The 18231-nt window shown below is 42.5% G+C and overlaps 1 protein-coding gene across 7 annotated transcripts in view; it reads left to right on the top strand.

The window, feature by feature from the left end:
- slka (STE20-like kinase a) overlaps nt 1–17104 on the top strand; it is a 48952-nt gene extending 31848 nt beyond the window's left edge. For 3 of the 7 annotated variants that reach the window (XM_083775433.1, XM_083775432.1, XM_083775431.1), the window contains exons 15-24: nt 158–281; nt 714–893; nt 4552–4644; nt 6404–6475; nt 8344–8473; nt 9926–10050; nt 13445–13636; nt 13932–14057; nt 14153–14266; nt 15015–17104. In XM_083775433.1, the coding sequence (XP_083631559.1) occupies nt 158–281; nt 714–893; nt 4552–4644; nt 6404–6475; nt 8344–8473; nt 9926–10050; nt 13445–13636; nt 13932–14057; nt 14153–14266; nt 15015–15155 (1297 nt within the window). In that variant the 3' untranslated portion in view covers nt 15156–17104. The remainder of the gene's footprint in view (nt 1–157; nt 282–713; nt 894–4551; nt 4645–6403; nt 6476–8343; nt 8474–9925; nt 10051–13444; nt 13637–13931; nt 14058–14152; nt 14267–15014) is intronic. The other 4 variants (XM_083775437.1, XM_083775436.1, XM_083775434.1 and 1 more) reach the window with 3 other exon arrangements.
- Nucleotides 17105–18231: the final 1127 nt, after the last annotated feature.

Here is an 18231-nt window from a genome sequence, read left to right as displayed (position 1 = left end):
GAACAACTGCCCTGCTCGGTATCACCTTGTGGGTCTGTTGTGCTCCTCACTGGCACCAGCAGCTCAGGAGCTGCTCAGTACAAGCTGCTGCTGCAGCAGAGAGTTAACCGTACTCTATTCTAACGTGCTTTTTGCTTGTTGTGCTCTTCCTCCTCAGGCGCCAGGAACTCCGGGAGCTGCGTCTCCTGCAGAAGGAGGAGCAGAGGGCTCAGCAGCAGCTCAGCAACAAGCTGCAGCAGCAGAGAGAGCAGATCTACCGCCGCTTCGAACAGGAGACCACCGTGAGTCAGAGGGCCAGTACCGAGGTGTAGAATGTTGGCAGAGGGGCAGTGCGGTGCCGTATAGTGTGTTGGCTGAGGGGCAGTGTGGTGCCGTATAGTGTGTTGGCTGAGGGGCAGTTCGTTGGCAGAGGGGCAGTGCTTTTTACAAGACGTTGGCGTCTTGTCAAATGCCAACGCAGTATGCGTGATTACATCCGCAAGCTCCCATGGATAATTCTATATATTATACCATACTATTACTAACCCCCCCCGCCCCATAACTCTTGAGAGTGCACATGTATCCAAATATATATTCCCAAAAAACAATCTTTTTACAATGCAACCCTTCTGGCATTTATCTACCCGTCAATAAATGTTTGGCTGTGTTTTGTGGTGTCCTGATAATCCGGGCCCTGCAATAATAATCCATTTGATCTCTGATGGGGTTTTAAGGGGAAGAAGCGCCAATATGACCTGGAGGTGGAGAACCTGGAGAGGAAACAGAAGCAGACCATTGAGCGCCTGGAGCAGGACCACACCAACCGGCTGAGAGACGAGGCCAAGCGCATCAAGGCCGAGCAGGACAAGGAGCTGGCCAAGTTCCAGAACATGCTCAAGAACCGCAAGAAGGAGGTAAGGAGGGAGAAGCTGCTCCACCAGTGGGATTTCTTATCCAGAGCCATTTAATGCTTGAAGCGGCAAGTGTCGAGCGGCCGGGTCAACCTTTTTAATACTTAAAAAAGGGCAAATTTAAGAAAGAAAGAAAGAATCATCAAAAGTAATAAACAAACTGTACTGTCAAAACTGGTCAAGCATTGGCCAAATGGTGAAATAATAGTGAAAGAGGTAAAAATTGTGAGTAATAGCAGAGTTTAGATCTGCTATTTTCTCAATATAATGCCTCAACTGCTACAATTGATTACCGGTATTTTCTATTGACCTGAAAAGGTTAATAACCACTGCGCTACACCACGGAGATGATGTGCGAGACCCACGTTCACTACCTCGTTGACATCTTTCCAGCGTTGAGGTTGTTGGCGAGTCAACGAGATGGTTAATCTCAGCATAATATCGTAACGACATGAAGCACATATAGTGCGACGCCTCGTTCGACACTGGTCGCTCCAAGCATAAATTGTCCTTACGGGTTGCTTTGCATGGGGTTCTCTGCGGAAGTGCCTTTTTATTGGGTGTCTTGCTGGTGGAGGTCGGCCTGTCAAGTGCTAGACGCCATGGTGTTATTTGCTAGTGTGCAGCAGTGTTAATTCCAACAGCAAATTTAGATTTTGTTTCAGTCATAGTCTTTTGAATAGAATTCCGTTTAGTTTCAGCCATATTTTAGTGATCTGAAAGGTGTTAGTGTTAGTCTAGTTTTTGTCGACTAAATCTACAGTGTATTTTGACAACAAAACATTATTTTGGCGGGTCTTGATGGAGTCGTAATTGCTAATTTTACACTCTACAAGTTCACAACGTGTCACGCTGTGACACCCGAGCGTAACCAAACTACTACTGAATGTCTTCTCCACTAGTCCCTCCCTATTACATTTCAGTCTAGTTTTTATTTGTTAACGAAATTGTCAATATATTTTGTCTCAGTTTTAGTCATCGTCGCTTTTTTTCCTTCTTTTTAAATGCATTTAGTTTTTGTCAGTGGAAAAAAAGGTAGTCATAGTTTTAGTTGACGGAATTAACACTGGTGCACAGGTAATGGGCTATTGACATGCTGCTGAATTCCATATTTAACATTGTCTTGCTGCGTACGGCTAATGAAGGCAATTGACAGATGGTTCTATCCCTCCCTAGCTGCTGCTGCTAACTCCTCGTTGTTTAATTCATTATTGATCTTCCCCGAGGCTGGCGGTTGCTTTCCAAATGGCCTTGTTGTGTGCTACTTCATCAATTTATTTCTGGTGAACCTCATAGATTAAAGTGCCATTGTAAGGAAATGATGCACGTACTATAGGGCTGCAACTATCGGATTATTTCCTTAGCGATTATTATATTCAGAACTTTCCCAAATAATCAAGAAGCACTGTTTTTCATGTATTCTTTTATATTCATGTATTGACAAATCAATGAACCAATTTTCTACTTTATCACAAATGGTGTCATGGTTTTCTTTTTAAGCCTGTAATTAATTACATGCCCCAAATGGGGCAACTAATCGTTTAATTTGTTACATTATTGCAGCCCTAGATGCGTGCTCATAATGCTAGTTCACTCATCATAATGCAAACGTAATTCTAAATATCTTAGATCCTGTGCTCTTAACGGAGACGTTTCCCCGTCCCCAGCAGCAGTGTCCTTTACTCTGCTTTGCAGACTGTACTTGTCGTTTTAGAAATACGATCAGGCATTGCCTGCATTTTCCTCTATTTCGCTTCATGCCAGCAGTAGGTTATGGCGTGCTGTTGTGCATGCATTGTACTGCCTGAGTAGTCATCGTGCTTCTTGCTATTTGTTTATTGGTCTGCTCGGAGCAGTGGTTCTCAAATGATTTATTTTCCCAAATGTTTATTCCCCCATAACTCTCACACACTGAGAGTTACAGACCTTTTTAAGTGTCTATTCTATATATATATATATATATATATATATATATATATATATATATATATATATATATATATATATATAGCTGGTAAAACCCCCTCAAGGGGGGGGGTTTGAGAACCACTGGCTCAGAGCATATATGCTCAGAAATTATATTTTAGCTGGTGAAGGGTGGCTTAACTGGGTTGCTTTAGTAGTTGTGAGCATTGCACTGTGTATTTCACTGTTAAAGACGTGACAAGCCTTAAGCCAAGTGATAAAATGCATAGTCTATATTTTGTTAAATGTTATTGTCTTTGTGATGATATTGTCTTTGTGATGAACTAGAAATGTTTTTAAAATGGATCCAAGATGTATTTAAACTGTGTGTGTAACTAACTTTGTCTCCTGTATGACTGTTTGAGTTGGATTTGGTGATGGGCCTTGGTGAGACTTTTGGGTTTGGGCTTCAGAAAAGGGAAAGATAACTTTGATGGAAACGTCTGAGACATTTTTAACCAAACCTTCATTCATTTTGTGATTGACTAATTCAAATGTAAATTTGAATAATGAGACGTTGAACAGTCTTACACACATTCCACACAAGTTACTCTATCTTTATGAGGCCTGACTTCACCAGCATTTTCAACCGTATAATATAATTGGTCCTCACTAATGCTTGGTGTAAGATGACACCATTTTTGTCTACTCACTCTGTGTCTCAGGTCTGTACTGTGGACAGTTCAGAAACCTGCCTACCAGTGACATCATCTGTAGGCAGGTTTGATAATTTCAAACAAGACTTATTTTTTTACGAACTATAGCTTCTATTTCAGCAAGCAAACTTTCTATGAAGAGAAAGGCAGAGCTTCGTTTTAGGTATGGGACAATAACCATTATCGTTTATAGCTCATAATCATATCGCAGAGATTTCAATTTATCGTGAAATTGTCCTAGCTTTTGTTGAGCTGTAAATTCAGTACCACTGAACACTTACAAATCGAATAGCCAAAAATAACAGATGTACAAGTCCACAAAGTGCTGCAACACGTTGTGAGCTCCCCTGCAGAATAGGGATGTTGGGGGTTCAAGTGGTTATCAAAAAGTAGGATTTGAAGTTTTAAGCATATTTTGATTATCGCGATAATATCGTTAATCAGTTATTTTTGCCACAATAATCACAACGTGTAATTTTTATATCGTCCCATAACCATGTCATTGGTAGACGGGTTTCTGAGCTGTCCACAGCCGACCAATGGGAAGCAGAGCGAGTAGTCAGAATCGGTACTCGCTTATAATGAGCATTGGTTAGGACCAATTCAGATAAGGTTTCAAATGGGTGAAGTGCCCCTTTAAGTGCTGTGGGACTTAATTGAAGGCAAGGTACGGTAAGGGAGACTAACTGATTTGCCATGCAACTACTGGAAGTGATTGTGTCTTCATGAAAGAATCTGCTAACTGATGTGATTCAAGCTGTGGGATCTCTGGCTTCTGAGACATTCTGAAAGGCTACTAGTACTAATCAAAACCACTAGCATCTCCCAATGGCATCGGATGCCAGTCTGTGGAGACCAAGCATGTGATTTTCTAATCAAACAGTGGCTTTGGGAGGCAGGTTCTTTTTCTCTCTCTTTAATCTCAAGACAAATCCCTGCATGCCTTTCCGATACTGTATGTAGTTTTTTGGCTGAACATTAATAGCTTTTCGGGGGAAAAATAACAAAAGGAAAATAAAGCATCTAGCGTCTAACTTCAGGTAAAACAGGAAGTCGGAGCGTCGCCAAAACACTTGAGAAAAGAGCTCATGAAACGCTTAAAGGAGGATCTGTCGCTCATTAAGAGTGCCGAGGTAAAGCTTTATTCTGTGGCATTGTTTCTAATTTGTCTCTTTCTTTACGTCAGTGGTTCTCAAACGTCTTAATTTGCCCGCAGACCACCCGTCTGAAAAGAACCCCATAAAAAGTGTTTTTTTTGTAAATACTATATTATTCCAAATCTTTACCAACTTTTCAAGATTTGTCCCAATGTTTTGACGATGGTAGATAGATATACACGCTCACAACGTGTCGCACCGCGGCATGTTGTGAGTTTGTAGATCGGCTATTTTCAAATGAGACAAAGTATAAATGGCTTATATATCTTTTAAACGGTAATGCTATATTAATCAATTTAAACCGGGGAGCCTCTAGTTTGAGAACCACTGCTTTACCTCATTGTTCTATTCTTCCATCCAGACTGACTCACAGGCTGTGCTCACTGACATGCTTACTTAGAACTCATACACTCACACACTTGTACCAATGTGTGGTTTACACAAGCACAAAAATAGTCCCTCTTCAAAAAGCACATATACCTGTACCCAAAGCCCTCTGCAAAACGTGATGTGGGGGGGAAAAAAGGCCTCTCTTTGTCTGAACATCAACAGTTTGCATGATAAACTACTACTTCTAAGAGCCCAGCTGTAGCATGGGCAGCAGTTTTAACATTATACGCAGGCTGTATTAAAGCGCCAAATAATGCAGGAGTCCCGGGCCACTCTCGCGCATGAGAATACGAGAAGAACGTGATTACTAATTCATTGCCTTCATCGTCGTATTATTTCACCTGGACCGTGACTGCTGGTGCTTCAACCCAACATGATCTCATTAAGAGACGCACAATGGATACTAATGGCTTCAAAGTACATAGTAAGTTAATGTCTTGCTATAAGTTACATAGTACATACAGTATATTATGTGTTCAAACAATGCAATTCACAACATTCAACTACTACTCAACATTTAATTGCAATATTAAATGCAATATATATATATCCAAAATATGAGCATAAAAACAAGGATACAGTCCTGTGGTTAAATGTTGAGTGGTAGTTTGTAAAACAAATAACAAATTAAAACATTTTGTGATAACCTACTGTGTCATTGATGTCCATTGTAAGTTTCCTACCGAGAATGGGCTCTTTGACCACATGAATCCTAGCGTCCCTAGTCTAGGGGCGAATATTCGTAGAAAGATATCTGCTCTAGAAGCTCACAAGAGTCACAACATTGTGAGTTTGTAGATCAGCTTCTGTCGGGCAAAGAGATTTGCCCTGTTGGACTCCAGACAGTGACGTACTGTATATACAGACATATTTAGTTGAGCTTGGGTCTCGCACACTGAAAATAACTGATCTACCACAGAGCCTGTAGATCTGCTGTTTTCGGTGCGCGTACGACCGGCCAAGTTTAAATCGGAGCTTAAAGAACTACTTCAACCCCCTTGGTCAACCCTACTTAGTTGACCAAGGGCTACTCAAATATTCTCTTTTTAGCCCAAAGAAGCTCAGAAGTGAGCTTGTAGTTCTGATATATAAATTCTTCCGAACGTACACCCCAGAAGAGGAATGCTAAATGGTGAACTCACCCACCATGGCAGCACCCCCAACGTGAACATGCACGGTCTATCTCGGAAGATAAAAAGTGAGGAGGAAATGGTGTCCGTGCGTGTGTGCGTGTGTGTGTGTGTGTGTGTGTGAGTGTGTGAGTGTGTTCACTGTGTTGGTCCTACGCCTGCAGTGAATAGACTGTCCCCTCCAGTGTGTGTGTGGTTGTGCTCTCCGTTCACAGGCAGTGGCCCAGGTTATGATTCAGTCATTTCAGTTGTCTTCATGTGCACTGTTCAACGCTCAGATGCAGGATGTAAGTCCCCCCACCCCGTATGATACCCTATTTCTGTATCAGGCCCATCCTAATTCATACTTTGTCACTCACAGTCAGCCATACTGATTTTCTCTCTACACTATAACAACACTGCAATCGACACCTTTTGTGTAGGGCCACAACAGTTAACATTTAATCGATCGTTTTATGAAATCAATCCCTATTTTTTTGGACATTTTGTAGATTCTTAATTTTTTTTGCATGAGGCCACTAGGCAATGAAGAATAAAATGGAGCTTACAGTTACATGGTTAATTGATTTGTTGATATAGAATAATGTTTTTATATATTAAAATAATTTGACTAATCAATAGAATAATTGCTGAGAAAATCATCATTAATCAACCCCCCTACTGTTGTGCAACAAAGTATGAATTGGGTTTTTTTCCATGTGTGCGTTCTTTCACCAAAGAAACTGGACTGGACACCTTATGAACGACACATGCAAGCATGGGTGGTGTTGTTTTGTTTGTAGTTTTTTGTTCTTTTTGCAGTGTACACTGTACAGTCATGTGCAATACATACAGTATGTGTGGTTGTCACTGTATTATCACACTCTGGACCGTACAGGCTACAGTCATGTGCAATACATACAGTACGCACCTTCTACAATACAGTGGCTCAGTTAACCCATTCTGACCTGAGATCAGATTCTAAAAATGTCTTCTACATCCCGACAGCTTTCTGAATAGCAGACCTACAATAGCTGAATAGCAGACCTACAAGCTATGAGCTTGTAGATCTGCTATTTTCCAATAGCTAAAGCATAACATGATAACACCAAAATGTGTCCAGCTCTCTCCCACAGAGAGGGTTCCATGTGGGGGTCCCAGAACTAGCAGACTCAGGGTTCCCCCACATCGCACCTATATGTCAATTACTAGAACAATAGATTTGGGATAATTGTGTGTCATGCTAAGCATACTGAGAAACGGAGATATTGTGAGTCGCTTATGTGACATCATGTTGTAGTTTTTCCAACCATAAAGCACAAACATTGACCATAATAAATATCAATGTTTTAGAAAATACACTCTACTGTAAGTCTTGGTATCTTGTTAACTTTTCTCTCTCTCTCTCTCTCTCCATCTTCATTTTGGATCACTCTGCCATCCAAAACTGTCTCTTTTTCCTGACTCCAGTAACAGTTTTGATGATGTGATATTTCTGTTTTGATGCTGTGATATTTCTGTTTTGATGATGTGATATTTCTGTTTTGATGCTGTGAAGTGAAGTGTTGAACTTTGGTCGTTCGTTCTTGTTGACATGAATAATGTGTGTGGCACATTGTGATTTTCCGTGTCAATCTCTCTCTCTCTCTCTCTCTACCTCTCTCTACCTCTCTCTCTGTCTCTATCTCTCTCTCTCTCTCTCTCTCTCTGTCTCTATGTGTTTCTCTCTCTCTCTACCCCTCTCTCTCTCTCTCTACCTCTCTCTCTCTGTCTCTGTCTGTCTTTCTCTCTCTCTCATCCTCCTGTCCCTGACTCTTACACAGTGTTCTAAATGGCCTCTCTCTCTCTCTGTCTCTCTCTCTCCCTCTCTCTACCTCTCTGTCTCTGTCTCTGTCTTTCTCTCTCTCTCATCCTCCTGTCCCTGACTCTTACACAGTGTTCTAAATGGCCTCTCTCTCTCTCTACCTCTCTATCTCTCTCTCTGTCTCTGTCTTTCTCTCTCTCTCATCCTCCTGTCCCTGACTCTTACACAGTGTTCTAAATGGCCTCTCTCTGTCTCTACCTCTCTCTCTCTCTCTCTCTGTCTCTATGTGTTTCTCTCTCTCTCATCCTCCTGTCCCTGACTCTTACACAGTGTTCTAAATGGCCTCTCTCTCTCTCTCTCTGGCTCCATCAGGAGCAGGAGTTCCTGCAGAAGCAGCAGTTGGAGCTGGACGGAGCGCTGAAGAAGATCATAATGCAGCACAAGGTGGAGATCGCCACCATCGAGAAGGACTGCCTCAACCACAAGCAGCAGCTGCTGAGAGGTAAAAAAATTCCATGACTGGAATAAGCCCAACACACACCGGCTACGTCCGACACGGCGCGGCGCACGGAGCCGGTGTGCGATAGGTTCATTGAAAATAATGGAGGTGGCTGTTTTGACGCGCGGCGGTCGCAGACGGTGTGTGATGGGCTATACCTTATGTTTCTATATCAGTGGTTCTCAATAGTTCATGTCAAGGACCCCAAAGATTATATGTAATTGGCCACCGACCACCATCTGAAAATATGTTGTTCCAGGAACCCCCTCAGAAGCAAAGATTTGAGTTAAAAAACGTTCGCTCTGAAAGAATATATATTCAAAGATTTGTGCCACATTTTCACGATTTTTCAAAAATAGCAGACCTACAAGCTCGTTCCGCGCCACTCTGTGGCGCACTATGAGCTTGTAGATCTGCTATTTTTCAATAGCTAAAGCATAACATAATGCTAACACCAAAATGGGTTCCCGCCCAAAATGGATTAATTACACAATTTGATGTCGTCTCTCTCGGGTGGAGAGACGACGGCTACAAAACGGCTACTTTTCGGGATCCAAATTCAAAAGTAGGAAAAATGGCAGATCCACAAGCTTGAAACGTGTCGCTTGTCATGACTCGACACCTACCCAAAACCCAACCGTAAACCTAACCTCACAGGAAGCCACAGGTTAGTTTTAACCTGCCACGGGCTAGTTGTAACGTGCCATGCATGTCGGGAGCCACGGGTTAGTTTTAACCTGCCGCGAAAGTCTGAAGCCACGGGTGAGTTTTTCACCCGCAGCAGGGTTAGTTGTAACCGGCAGCGCATGTCGGGAGTGGCGGTGTTGGCGAACTAATGCCTGTCGGACTGTTAGTATGTATAACCAACGTATGCACCCCATGTATGACACTAGTATGATAGTAGTCCGTTCATTTCTCGAAAAAAACACAAAGTTAAAATATGCCGATGAGAGTTTTCTGCCCGACAGCAACGATATGGATTAGCCAACGGACGGACCCCTATTTGACTCTGAGACAACTCTTGAGAGTGTACAAATTGAACCTCAAGAGTTTCTGTGAATTTGGTCCTGGACCACCGATTTCCAAGATTTTGTCAAAAAGTGCACTTCAATTAGAAAGATTTTGATTTGATTGGAGTTTGTAATTGAGAACATTTAATTTCTAAGCAAACAAGTGTATAGAAACTAACTAAACACTCAATATTGACGTCGACAAAAAAGGTCAAATAATGGCAAATAATAGTCTATTATATAATAATAGTCTGACTCTGGGGACGCCAGACAAACAGAGTGTGCTCATTGAGGGCTGTCATCACCAGAATGCCTCAGAGCCATCGTCACCACACCAACATGCATGTGCATGTCCGCTCACTCCAGACTCTGGCTTCATCGTGTGTGTGGGTGTGTGTGGGTGTGTGTGTGTGTGTGTGTGTGTGTGTGTGTGTGTGTGTTGTAGCTCGAGAAGCAGCCATGTGGGAGCTGGAAGAGCGCCACCTGCAGGAGAAACACCAGCAACTGAAGCAGCAACTCAAAGACCAGTACTTCATGCAGAGACACCAGCTGTTAAAGAGACATGAAAAGGTAAAGCGCTTCGACACAAGAACACGTACGTTTATCATCCAAAGTTATGTAGTAACTGATATTTGTTTGGGTTTTAAATAAGAGTTGAATATCTCAATATTCTGATAGTAATCATCGCTACAGAGTGTTAATTCAGTAACAGGGGGTCTCTCCAGCTCTTTAGTACACAGAAAGTACATGCCAATTTCATCCAACCAGAAGAGAGCACTCATACAGGATAGAGGCTAAACGAGAAAACAATGATCAGACAAAATTGGAACAGTATGAAATATAAGCTGGTAAATGGGTTCTCTTTCCTGAAAATGTAATTCCTATTTACTAAAGAGCTGAGGAGACTAAAGAGCTGAGGAGACAAAGGCAACCATCAGTTGCCTTTGTCTTACACGTGATTTATACTGGGCTGAGGGACATGTGAGCTTGATGATAGGCTATTTTCAGCTTGCTGCTAAGGATAAATCAAGCCATAGAATGCCTCTAAGGAAATAAAGCTGACGTGCATACCGCGTGCGTCGGTTGTGTGCTTGGTTATGTGTTGCGCGCGTGCAATGTGCATACATAAACAGAATACATTTAAATAAAATAAAAATGGTTCATTCTCAGTAGTGATGGTAAAATGCTACTAATTATAGAAAATATTGTGGTAATATATTTTGTATACTGTACGGTATATGCACATTATCTACGTCTGAAAAATGTATGTAAACCCAAAATGTTTCTTTATGTTTTGTTTGATCTGAAGTGTATTTGAACCTTTGAAACATTTTCTCTATGCTACTGTGATATTTTCATTTAAATGCTAATACAGTGGGCAAAATGGGCCTCGGCTTCAGCCCATACCTTTTCGGCCTAATGGTCAACTTGTTGACTTAGTTGGAGAGACAGCGAAATCCCTTCACGACGGACGACGTACGTCGCAACGTATATTTTTCCGTCGCAACGTATATTCGAGTACGTCCTGGCGTAAATATCAATTCGTCCCGGCAGAACGGACTCGTCGCGGCTATATCTACCCGTTTGCGACGTAATAGGTTGACTATTATTTTCCGTCGCGCCAGAACGGGACTCGTCGCAGCTATATCTACCCGTTGTGGCGTGAGCTGGACTCGTCGCGGCAGAACGTGACTCGTCGCGACTATATCTACCCGTTTGCGACGTGCGCCTCGCCGGTCCGGTCTCCAGGCGAGCCTGCGTCCTTCATATATATTTTTTTCTGCTCTCGTTGGACTTAACTTTAAAAGTCCAATGGAACACCTCTTTGTAACGGGCCGCTGTAGCATAGTGGTCTAATCCCTCGCCTCTCTATTCTTTTTTGCTGAGGACGCTGGTTCAATTCCCGCTCGCGGCAGACCAAAATTATTATATTTTAGACAGACACACAGACAGACAGACAGACAGACTGCCTGTCTGCCTGCCTGTCTGCCTGCCTAATGTATTGTAAATAATGTATTCATTCCATACGGCTATTTTTTTTAAATATAAAAACTTTTGTCTTTCGCGCGATTCGAACCAGCGTCGTCAGCACCAAAACATTGAGAGGCGAGTGATTAAACCGCTAGACTACAGCGGCCATACGTTACAAAGAAGTGTTTCATTGGACTTATAAAGACAATAGCACCCAGCTGCAGTCTCGCAAGGGGAGGGACCGGAAGTGCTTTTATTTCCGGCTTCCACGTGCACAAGCGCACATACACGCACGCGAAATATAATGCGCGTGCACGACACGCACTTGCTGGTGCGCGCTTAAATGCCGGGTGTATATAGTACCATCTGTGCTTAAACATAATTACGTGGTCGGTTTGGAAAAGTTTGAAGTAGTTTGTTGTAGGTAATATTTTAATTGAAAGCTTATTAGTTGGTGGTATAAGTGTGCATATTTGAAGAAATGCAAATCTAACAATAATAAAATGATATGCAATAATAGGCTAGGCCTATATGGTCGATTATAACATAATGATATCAAGGCATTTAAGTAATGTAATAAGTTGCTATAACCCCGTACCCCTGTCCCACACACACCATGTCCAGACCATAGACCACAGACACACGACCATATGCATTTAATTTACTATGAAAACCTGCATTTCCCGTCAGTCAGTAAGTGTGTCATGTCACGCCTCGTGTCATGCCTCCATATATGGTCACGCCTCATGACACGTCACACCACCATATATGGCCGTTTCCATATGATATAAGATCCCGACACTGACCTCATCAAACCCTGGATAGCCATACATTGAAAAGACTGGATCATCACCTAGATCTCCATATATGGAGCTGAGGCGGCCAGCAACTCTACATCTGACCTCATAATGTAATAATCAGCTCATAATGTAATTAAAAGACGAGCACATAACTTAATAGATTTTTCTATAATGTAATAATGTGTTACATTAAGAACCTCCACATAGGCGACTCATACTGTAATAAAACTTCATAATGCAATAATGTCTTTATAATGTATGAGCTGATTATTACATATTGCATTATATTTCGCGTGCGTGTATGTGCGCTTGTGCACGTGGAAGCCGGAAATAAAAGCACTTCCGGTCCCTCCCCTTGCGAGACTGCAGCTGGGTGCTATTGTCTTTATAAGTCCAATGAAACACTTCTTTGTAACGTATGGCCGCTGTAGTCTAGCGGTTTAATCACTCGCCTCTCAATGTTTTGGTGCTGACGACGCTGGTTCGAATCGCGCGAAAGACAAAAGTTTTTATATTAAAAAAAAATAGCCGTATGGAATGAATACATTATTTACAATACATTAGGCAGGCAGACAGGCAGTCTGTCTGTCTGTGTGTCTGTCTAAAATATAATAATTTTGGTCTGCCGCGAGCGGGAATTGAACCAGCGTCCTCAGCAAAAAAGAATAGAGAGGCGAGGGATTAGACCACTATGCTACAGCGGCCCGTTACAAAGAGGTGTTCCATTGGACTTTTAAAGTTAAGTCCAACGAGAGCAGAAAAAAATATATATGAAGGACGCAGGCTCGCCTGGAGACCGGACCGGCGAGGCGCACGTCGCAAACGGGTAGATATAGTCGCGACGAGTCACGTTCTGCCGCGACGAGTCCAGCTCACGCCACAACGGGTAGATATAGCTGCGACGAGTCCCGTTCTGGCGCGACGGAAAATAATAGTCAACCTATTACGTCGCAAACGGGTAGATATAGCCGCGACGAGTCCGTTCTGCCGGGACGAATTGATATTTACGCCAGGACGTACTCGAATATACGTTGCGACGGAAAAATATACGTCGCGACGTACGTCGTCCGTCGTGAAGGGATTTCGCTCCACCTGCTTAGTTGTGTTCTATATGTTCAACGTTTTTTTTTTTAAAGGAATTATGACCGAAATAAAACAAACTTAACTAACTAAACATGTACCGCACGTTGTAGGAGATGGAACAGATGCATCGCTACAACCAGCGTCTGATCGAGGACCTGAAGAGCAGACAGACGCAGGAGAGAGGTCGCCTGCCCAAGAACCAGCGCAGCGAGGCCAAGACACGCATGGCCATGTTCAAGAAGAGCCTGCGCATCACCGCCGCCCCCGGCACCCCGGAGCAGGAACGCGAGAAGATCAAACATGTAAATAAATACACTGTGTGTGTGTGTGTGTGTGTGTGTGTGTGTGTGTACTTTGAGAAATAGAATATATACTATACTAGAATTTGAGAAATAGACACATTTTTCTGGTCCTCACAATGAAATGGTTTTATGCTTTAGATTTTTTTAGAGATACAGTGTTAGGCATGAGATCAGGTATTTAGAAGTTGGGTCTAGTTGTGCGCTGGTGTCGTGCACCGAAAAATAGGCGACTTGAATTATGGTAAATGGTAAAGAACGTGCGTGTGTGTGTGTGTGTGTGCGCGTGTGCGTGCAGTTTGCCTCTCAGGAGGACAAGAGACAGAAGGGCGAGAGGCTCAACCAGCACCAGAAACACGAGAACCAGATGAGAGACCTGCAGCTGCAGTGTGACTCCAACATCAGGGAGCTGCAGCAGCTACAGGTGAGCTCAGCTCAGCCACGTTCTCAGTCTTTGTGTTTTCTCACGGGTTTTTCCGTATATACATTGTGATGTGAATGCATTATGGTGTCTTTCAGAACGAGAAGTGCCACGTGCTGATCGAACACGAGACCCAGAAGTTGAAGGAGTTGGACGAGGAGCATGTCCAGGAGATCAAGGAGTGGAGAGAGAAACTCAGGCCCAGGAAGAAAGTAAGACTGTCCTCTTAGTGTTTACTGAAGAAAAGACTGTCCCCTTAGTGTTTACTGAAGAAAAGACTGTCCCCTTAGTGTTTACTGAAGAAAAGACTGTCCCCTTAGTGTTTACTGAAGAAAAGACTGTCCCCTTAGTGTTTACTGAAGAAAGTAAGACTGTCCCCTTAGTGTTTACTGAAGAAAAGACTGTCCCCTTAGTGTTTACTGAATTCCAACAGTAAGATGATCCACTTAGTGTTTACTGAATTCCAACTGCAGACTCACTCCGAATCTCTCTGCGGTGAGAGAGACTCCACCCAGTTTAGCCCGTAGGCGTAGCATTTGTCCGAGCCTTGACGACCTTGAAGGCTTAATTATGCAAAGGCTAAAATGTAATTTAGATGACATGTTATGTACGGTAGAGTGGTAGACTAGCCAGGTTCATTTGTAGTCCTAGCATTGTATTAGTGTGTATAGTTTCAATAAATGGTATAAAACATTTGTGGTTTACCTATTATCCTAGAATACTATTTATATCCTTTTGATGCATTACCTCATATTTACCTGCTTACTATAAGTCACTCTGGATTAAGAGTGTCTGCTAAATGCCTACATTGTAAATTGTCAAATCAGAAAATAGAAGCTCGACCTGTTTTCACACACAACATTTTTTATCACCAAGAAATATCACTTAACCTTTTTAGTCAGTAGGCCTACCTTGTGAGAGTGGATTTGTTGAAATGCGTGTTTCTGGCGCCCCCTGCAGGCGTTGGAGGAGGAGTTCACTCGGAAGCTGCAGGAACAGGAGGTGTTCTTCAAGATGAGCGGAGAGTCAGAATGCCTTAACCCCACCGCCCAGAGCAGGGTGTCCAAGTTCTACCCCATCCCCAACATGCACAACTTATAGCCATGTTTTCTTCCTCCAGCCTATTCCAGTGTTTCTCAAACCTTTTCTTTTCTCCATCTCGAGGACCTCTCCAGTCTGATATGCATTAGGCCAGTGGTTCTCAACCTTTCTTCCCGGCCGTGACACCCATAATATAATCATATTTGAACCCCCCCCCCCCCCAAGCACCTGGACTGTGGCAGTGGAGGCATTACATTTAGTTTGACTCGGTTCTACAGATAAATATTGTGAAAATGGCAGCTTTGCGACGCATTTTGAGCTGTGTTTTTGTGAGGCGCTGTGAACTTGTTGATCGGTTATTTTCACAATGTTTGCCTCTTTCTTATATTATTTGGCCAATGTTTGTCCAGTTTTTATAGTATAGTTTGTTGACTACGTTTTATGCAGTAATGGTCTTTTTAATTGTGTTTCTTTTCTTCTATTTTCCTGGTATTAAAATGGGCTTAACGGTCCTTAAATTGTCACTTCACTGTCACCTGGGGACCCCCCACCCCAAATCATGGGCAGACATACAGACCCCCAGTTGTCTCTCTGGTGGCTCCAATGCTCAGTGTTCATTTAACTCTGACGGTGTCGTATGGTATTATTAATTGCTCCAAAAAAGGGTTAGGAACCACCGGTCTAATACTAAAGACTGCACATGGTCACAGACTCCCTCTGGTGGTGGTGCGTTGGTGTGAGGGTGGTCTTGTTTTTTCTGACCACCACTGCAAAGATTGAATGTTTAATAATTTGTCTGCACTGCTTTTTTGAGTATGCGTGTGATGTGCTGTGGTTCAAGTAGACTACACAACGTGCACTCTCATACCCCTAAACCCCCAGCCCACAGCTACACTCGCTTTCAACTGCTTATACACTCCACTAAACATTGCCCAAAGGATGACGCTTGTGCACTTAATGTGTGCGTGCGTGGGAACGTGTTTGACCGTTTAAAAAGTGGGATTTTTTTGTCAGGTTTAAAACAAAAACGTTGGTTGTTTACAACAAAAAAAAAAAGTCAAAGCTCTATATTGTGGATAAGCTATCGTTACTATTCGTGTTTGTTCACGAGTTCTCTCGTGAACAAAAAATTGGAATCCTGACCTGAAATGTGTATTTATTTACATGTTTACTAAAGTGCTGGAGAGACCTCCTGTTATGCAAATATGCTAGCTATAGCAATGACGTCAGAATATAGAGCTGTTTACCACTTATTTGAACACAAAACATATCACTTGACACCCCCTTTAAATAGCCAAGAGAAATTTTGGTTTTGTTTATTAATTTCAAGCACAGCCTGCTACTGAATGAATGTTCTCCAGTGCCTAATTAATTATATATTTAAAGTTATTTTCTTCCTCCAGGCTATAGAAAATGCAATGTCCCCCTAACACCTAGTTTATACCAGTGGTAAAAAAGTATCAATGCTGCAATGTGGAAACCCACAGGTGCAGTACGTAGTTCAGACTAGTCATTGGTCCGACAAATGACAACCCACCTCATCTCCTAACCTAACCATAACCGCAAGCACGGGAGCAGACGCTAGTCCCACATGCGGATGAATGTCGGACTAATGCCCCGTCTGGAAAGCCTCCACCCCCCGAAACCCACAAGTCCCTTAATCAAGATTTACTTGATTAAAAGTACAAAAGTATTATTGGCATTAAAATATACTTAAAAGTACCAAAAGTAAATGAATGCAGAATGTCCCATTTCACAAGTTCAAAATGTCAATGTGAAGCATTGTGAGTTTTTAGATCTGCTGAATGGCTGAAATATATATATATATAGGGCTGGTTGTGTTTTTTGTAAAAAAATATCTAAATCTACAAAGTAATTTGACTGAGATGTAGTGTAGAAAGTAAGGAAGTACTGAAAAAAGTACTGAAATTTGGAAATACTCCGTTAAGTAAAACTACCTCAAATTACTTGAATAGTGTACTTAGTTACTTTACACCACTGGTTTTAAATACTCTTTAAACGCCGGTGGAGCATGCGGAGGGGGGGGGGGGGGGGGGAAGCCGATCTACAAGTGAACTTGTTGACTCTTGTGTTTCGACGCGTGACACCATTGTACTCCTTGGACTCCTTTTGTTTTCCTCTTTTCTTTAACGAGAGAGACATCTCCGTATGTCAACACGTCGTGTGCTGTCGAGGATCACTTTAAATTCTTTCTCATAAAGTGCTTCAGCCACCGGGTGACTTCAGCAGGATGCAGATTGCCCATTATGGGTCTTTTCTACTACAAGAACACGCTTCTACGTGATTTAATAAATGCCACGCTCCCCACCATTGCCGTAGATCTGCGGCAATTGGTCTTTTATAGTGCTTATGATGGATTGAGTCATGATGCTACTCACAGCAACATTGGGTTGCTAGCTGATGTTGTCAACATCACTGGAGTGTCCATCTTGACTTGTGGACGCCTCCGTGCCCATTCAGTCTGTTTCTTTCAATCGCCTTTATCTCCAATTCCTTGTCCCAGATGACATTTCTGGTCAAAATAAGGTTTATTCCACGACCCATAGCTGACGCTGTGACGGTCGCGATGCGACAACACACAGTAGTAACATCCGGTCGCAGTTTTTGGCTCTTCAAAATAAGGATTGAACGGGGGAAATCCTGGCGTAAATGACATCAAATGTATGAATGAATCCTGGTTAAGTGAACTCTGCCGTGGGAAACCCAGAACTGAGTTCTGAGTGGGGAAACCCAGAATCAGAACTTAATAGTTTTAGAAATGCTTTAGAAACTAGCCCCCAGAAACTAGTTTTTTTTTAAATATATATATATATAACGTACATCTCATATCGTCATGTTGGAAATGTAAAAAAAAAAACAGAACTTGACGGGTTCTGGAAGGTTTCAGGTTATGGAAGGTTCTGGATTAACCTTTCATAGTAGGAAAAGAGCCAATCAGTGAAGTGCAAAAAAAAGAAGGAAAAAGAAAACAATGTGTAGGGCTTTGGTATGGTTGTGTGGTTGGGTTGCCGTCCCCCGGTATCTAGAGTTGTCATGGGAAGGCTCTGTGTTGTCATAATACAATGGAATGTGTAACGTCTTGTGAAGGATGCGCTGACTTAGGAGCCGTCCGTGT

Source organism: Protomyctophum parallelum (genome assembly GCF_964188405.1).
Source record: "Protomyctophum parallelum genome assembly, chromosome: 10".
Classification (NCBI taxonomy): Eukaryota; Metazoa; Chordata; class Actinopteri; order Myctophiformes; family Myctophidae; genus Protomyctophum; species Protomyctophum parallelum.
This window is presented reverse-complemented; position numbering and strand designations above follow the sequence as displayed.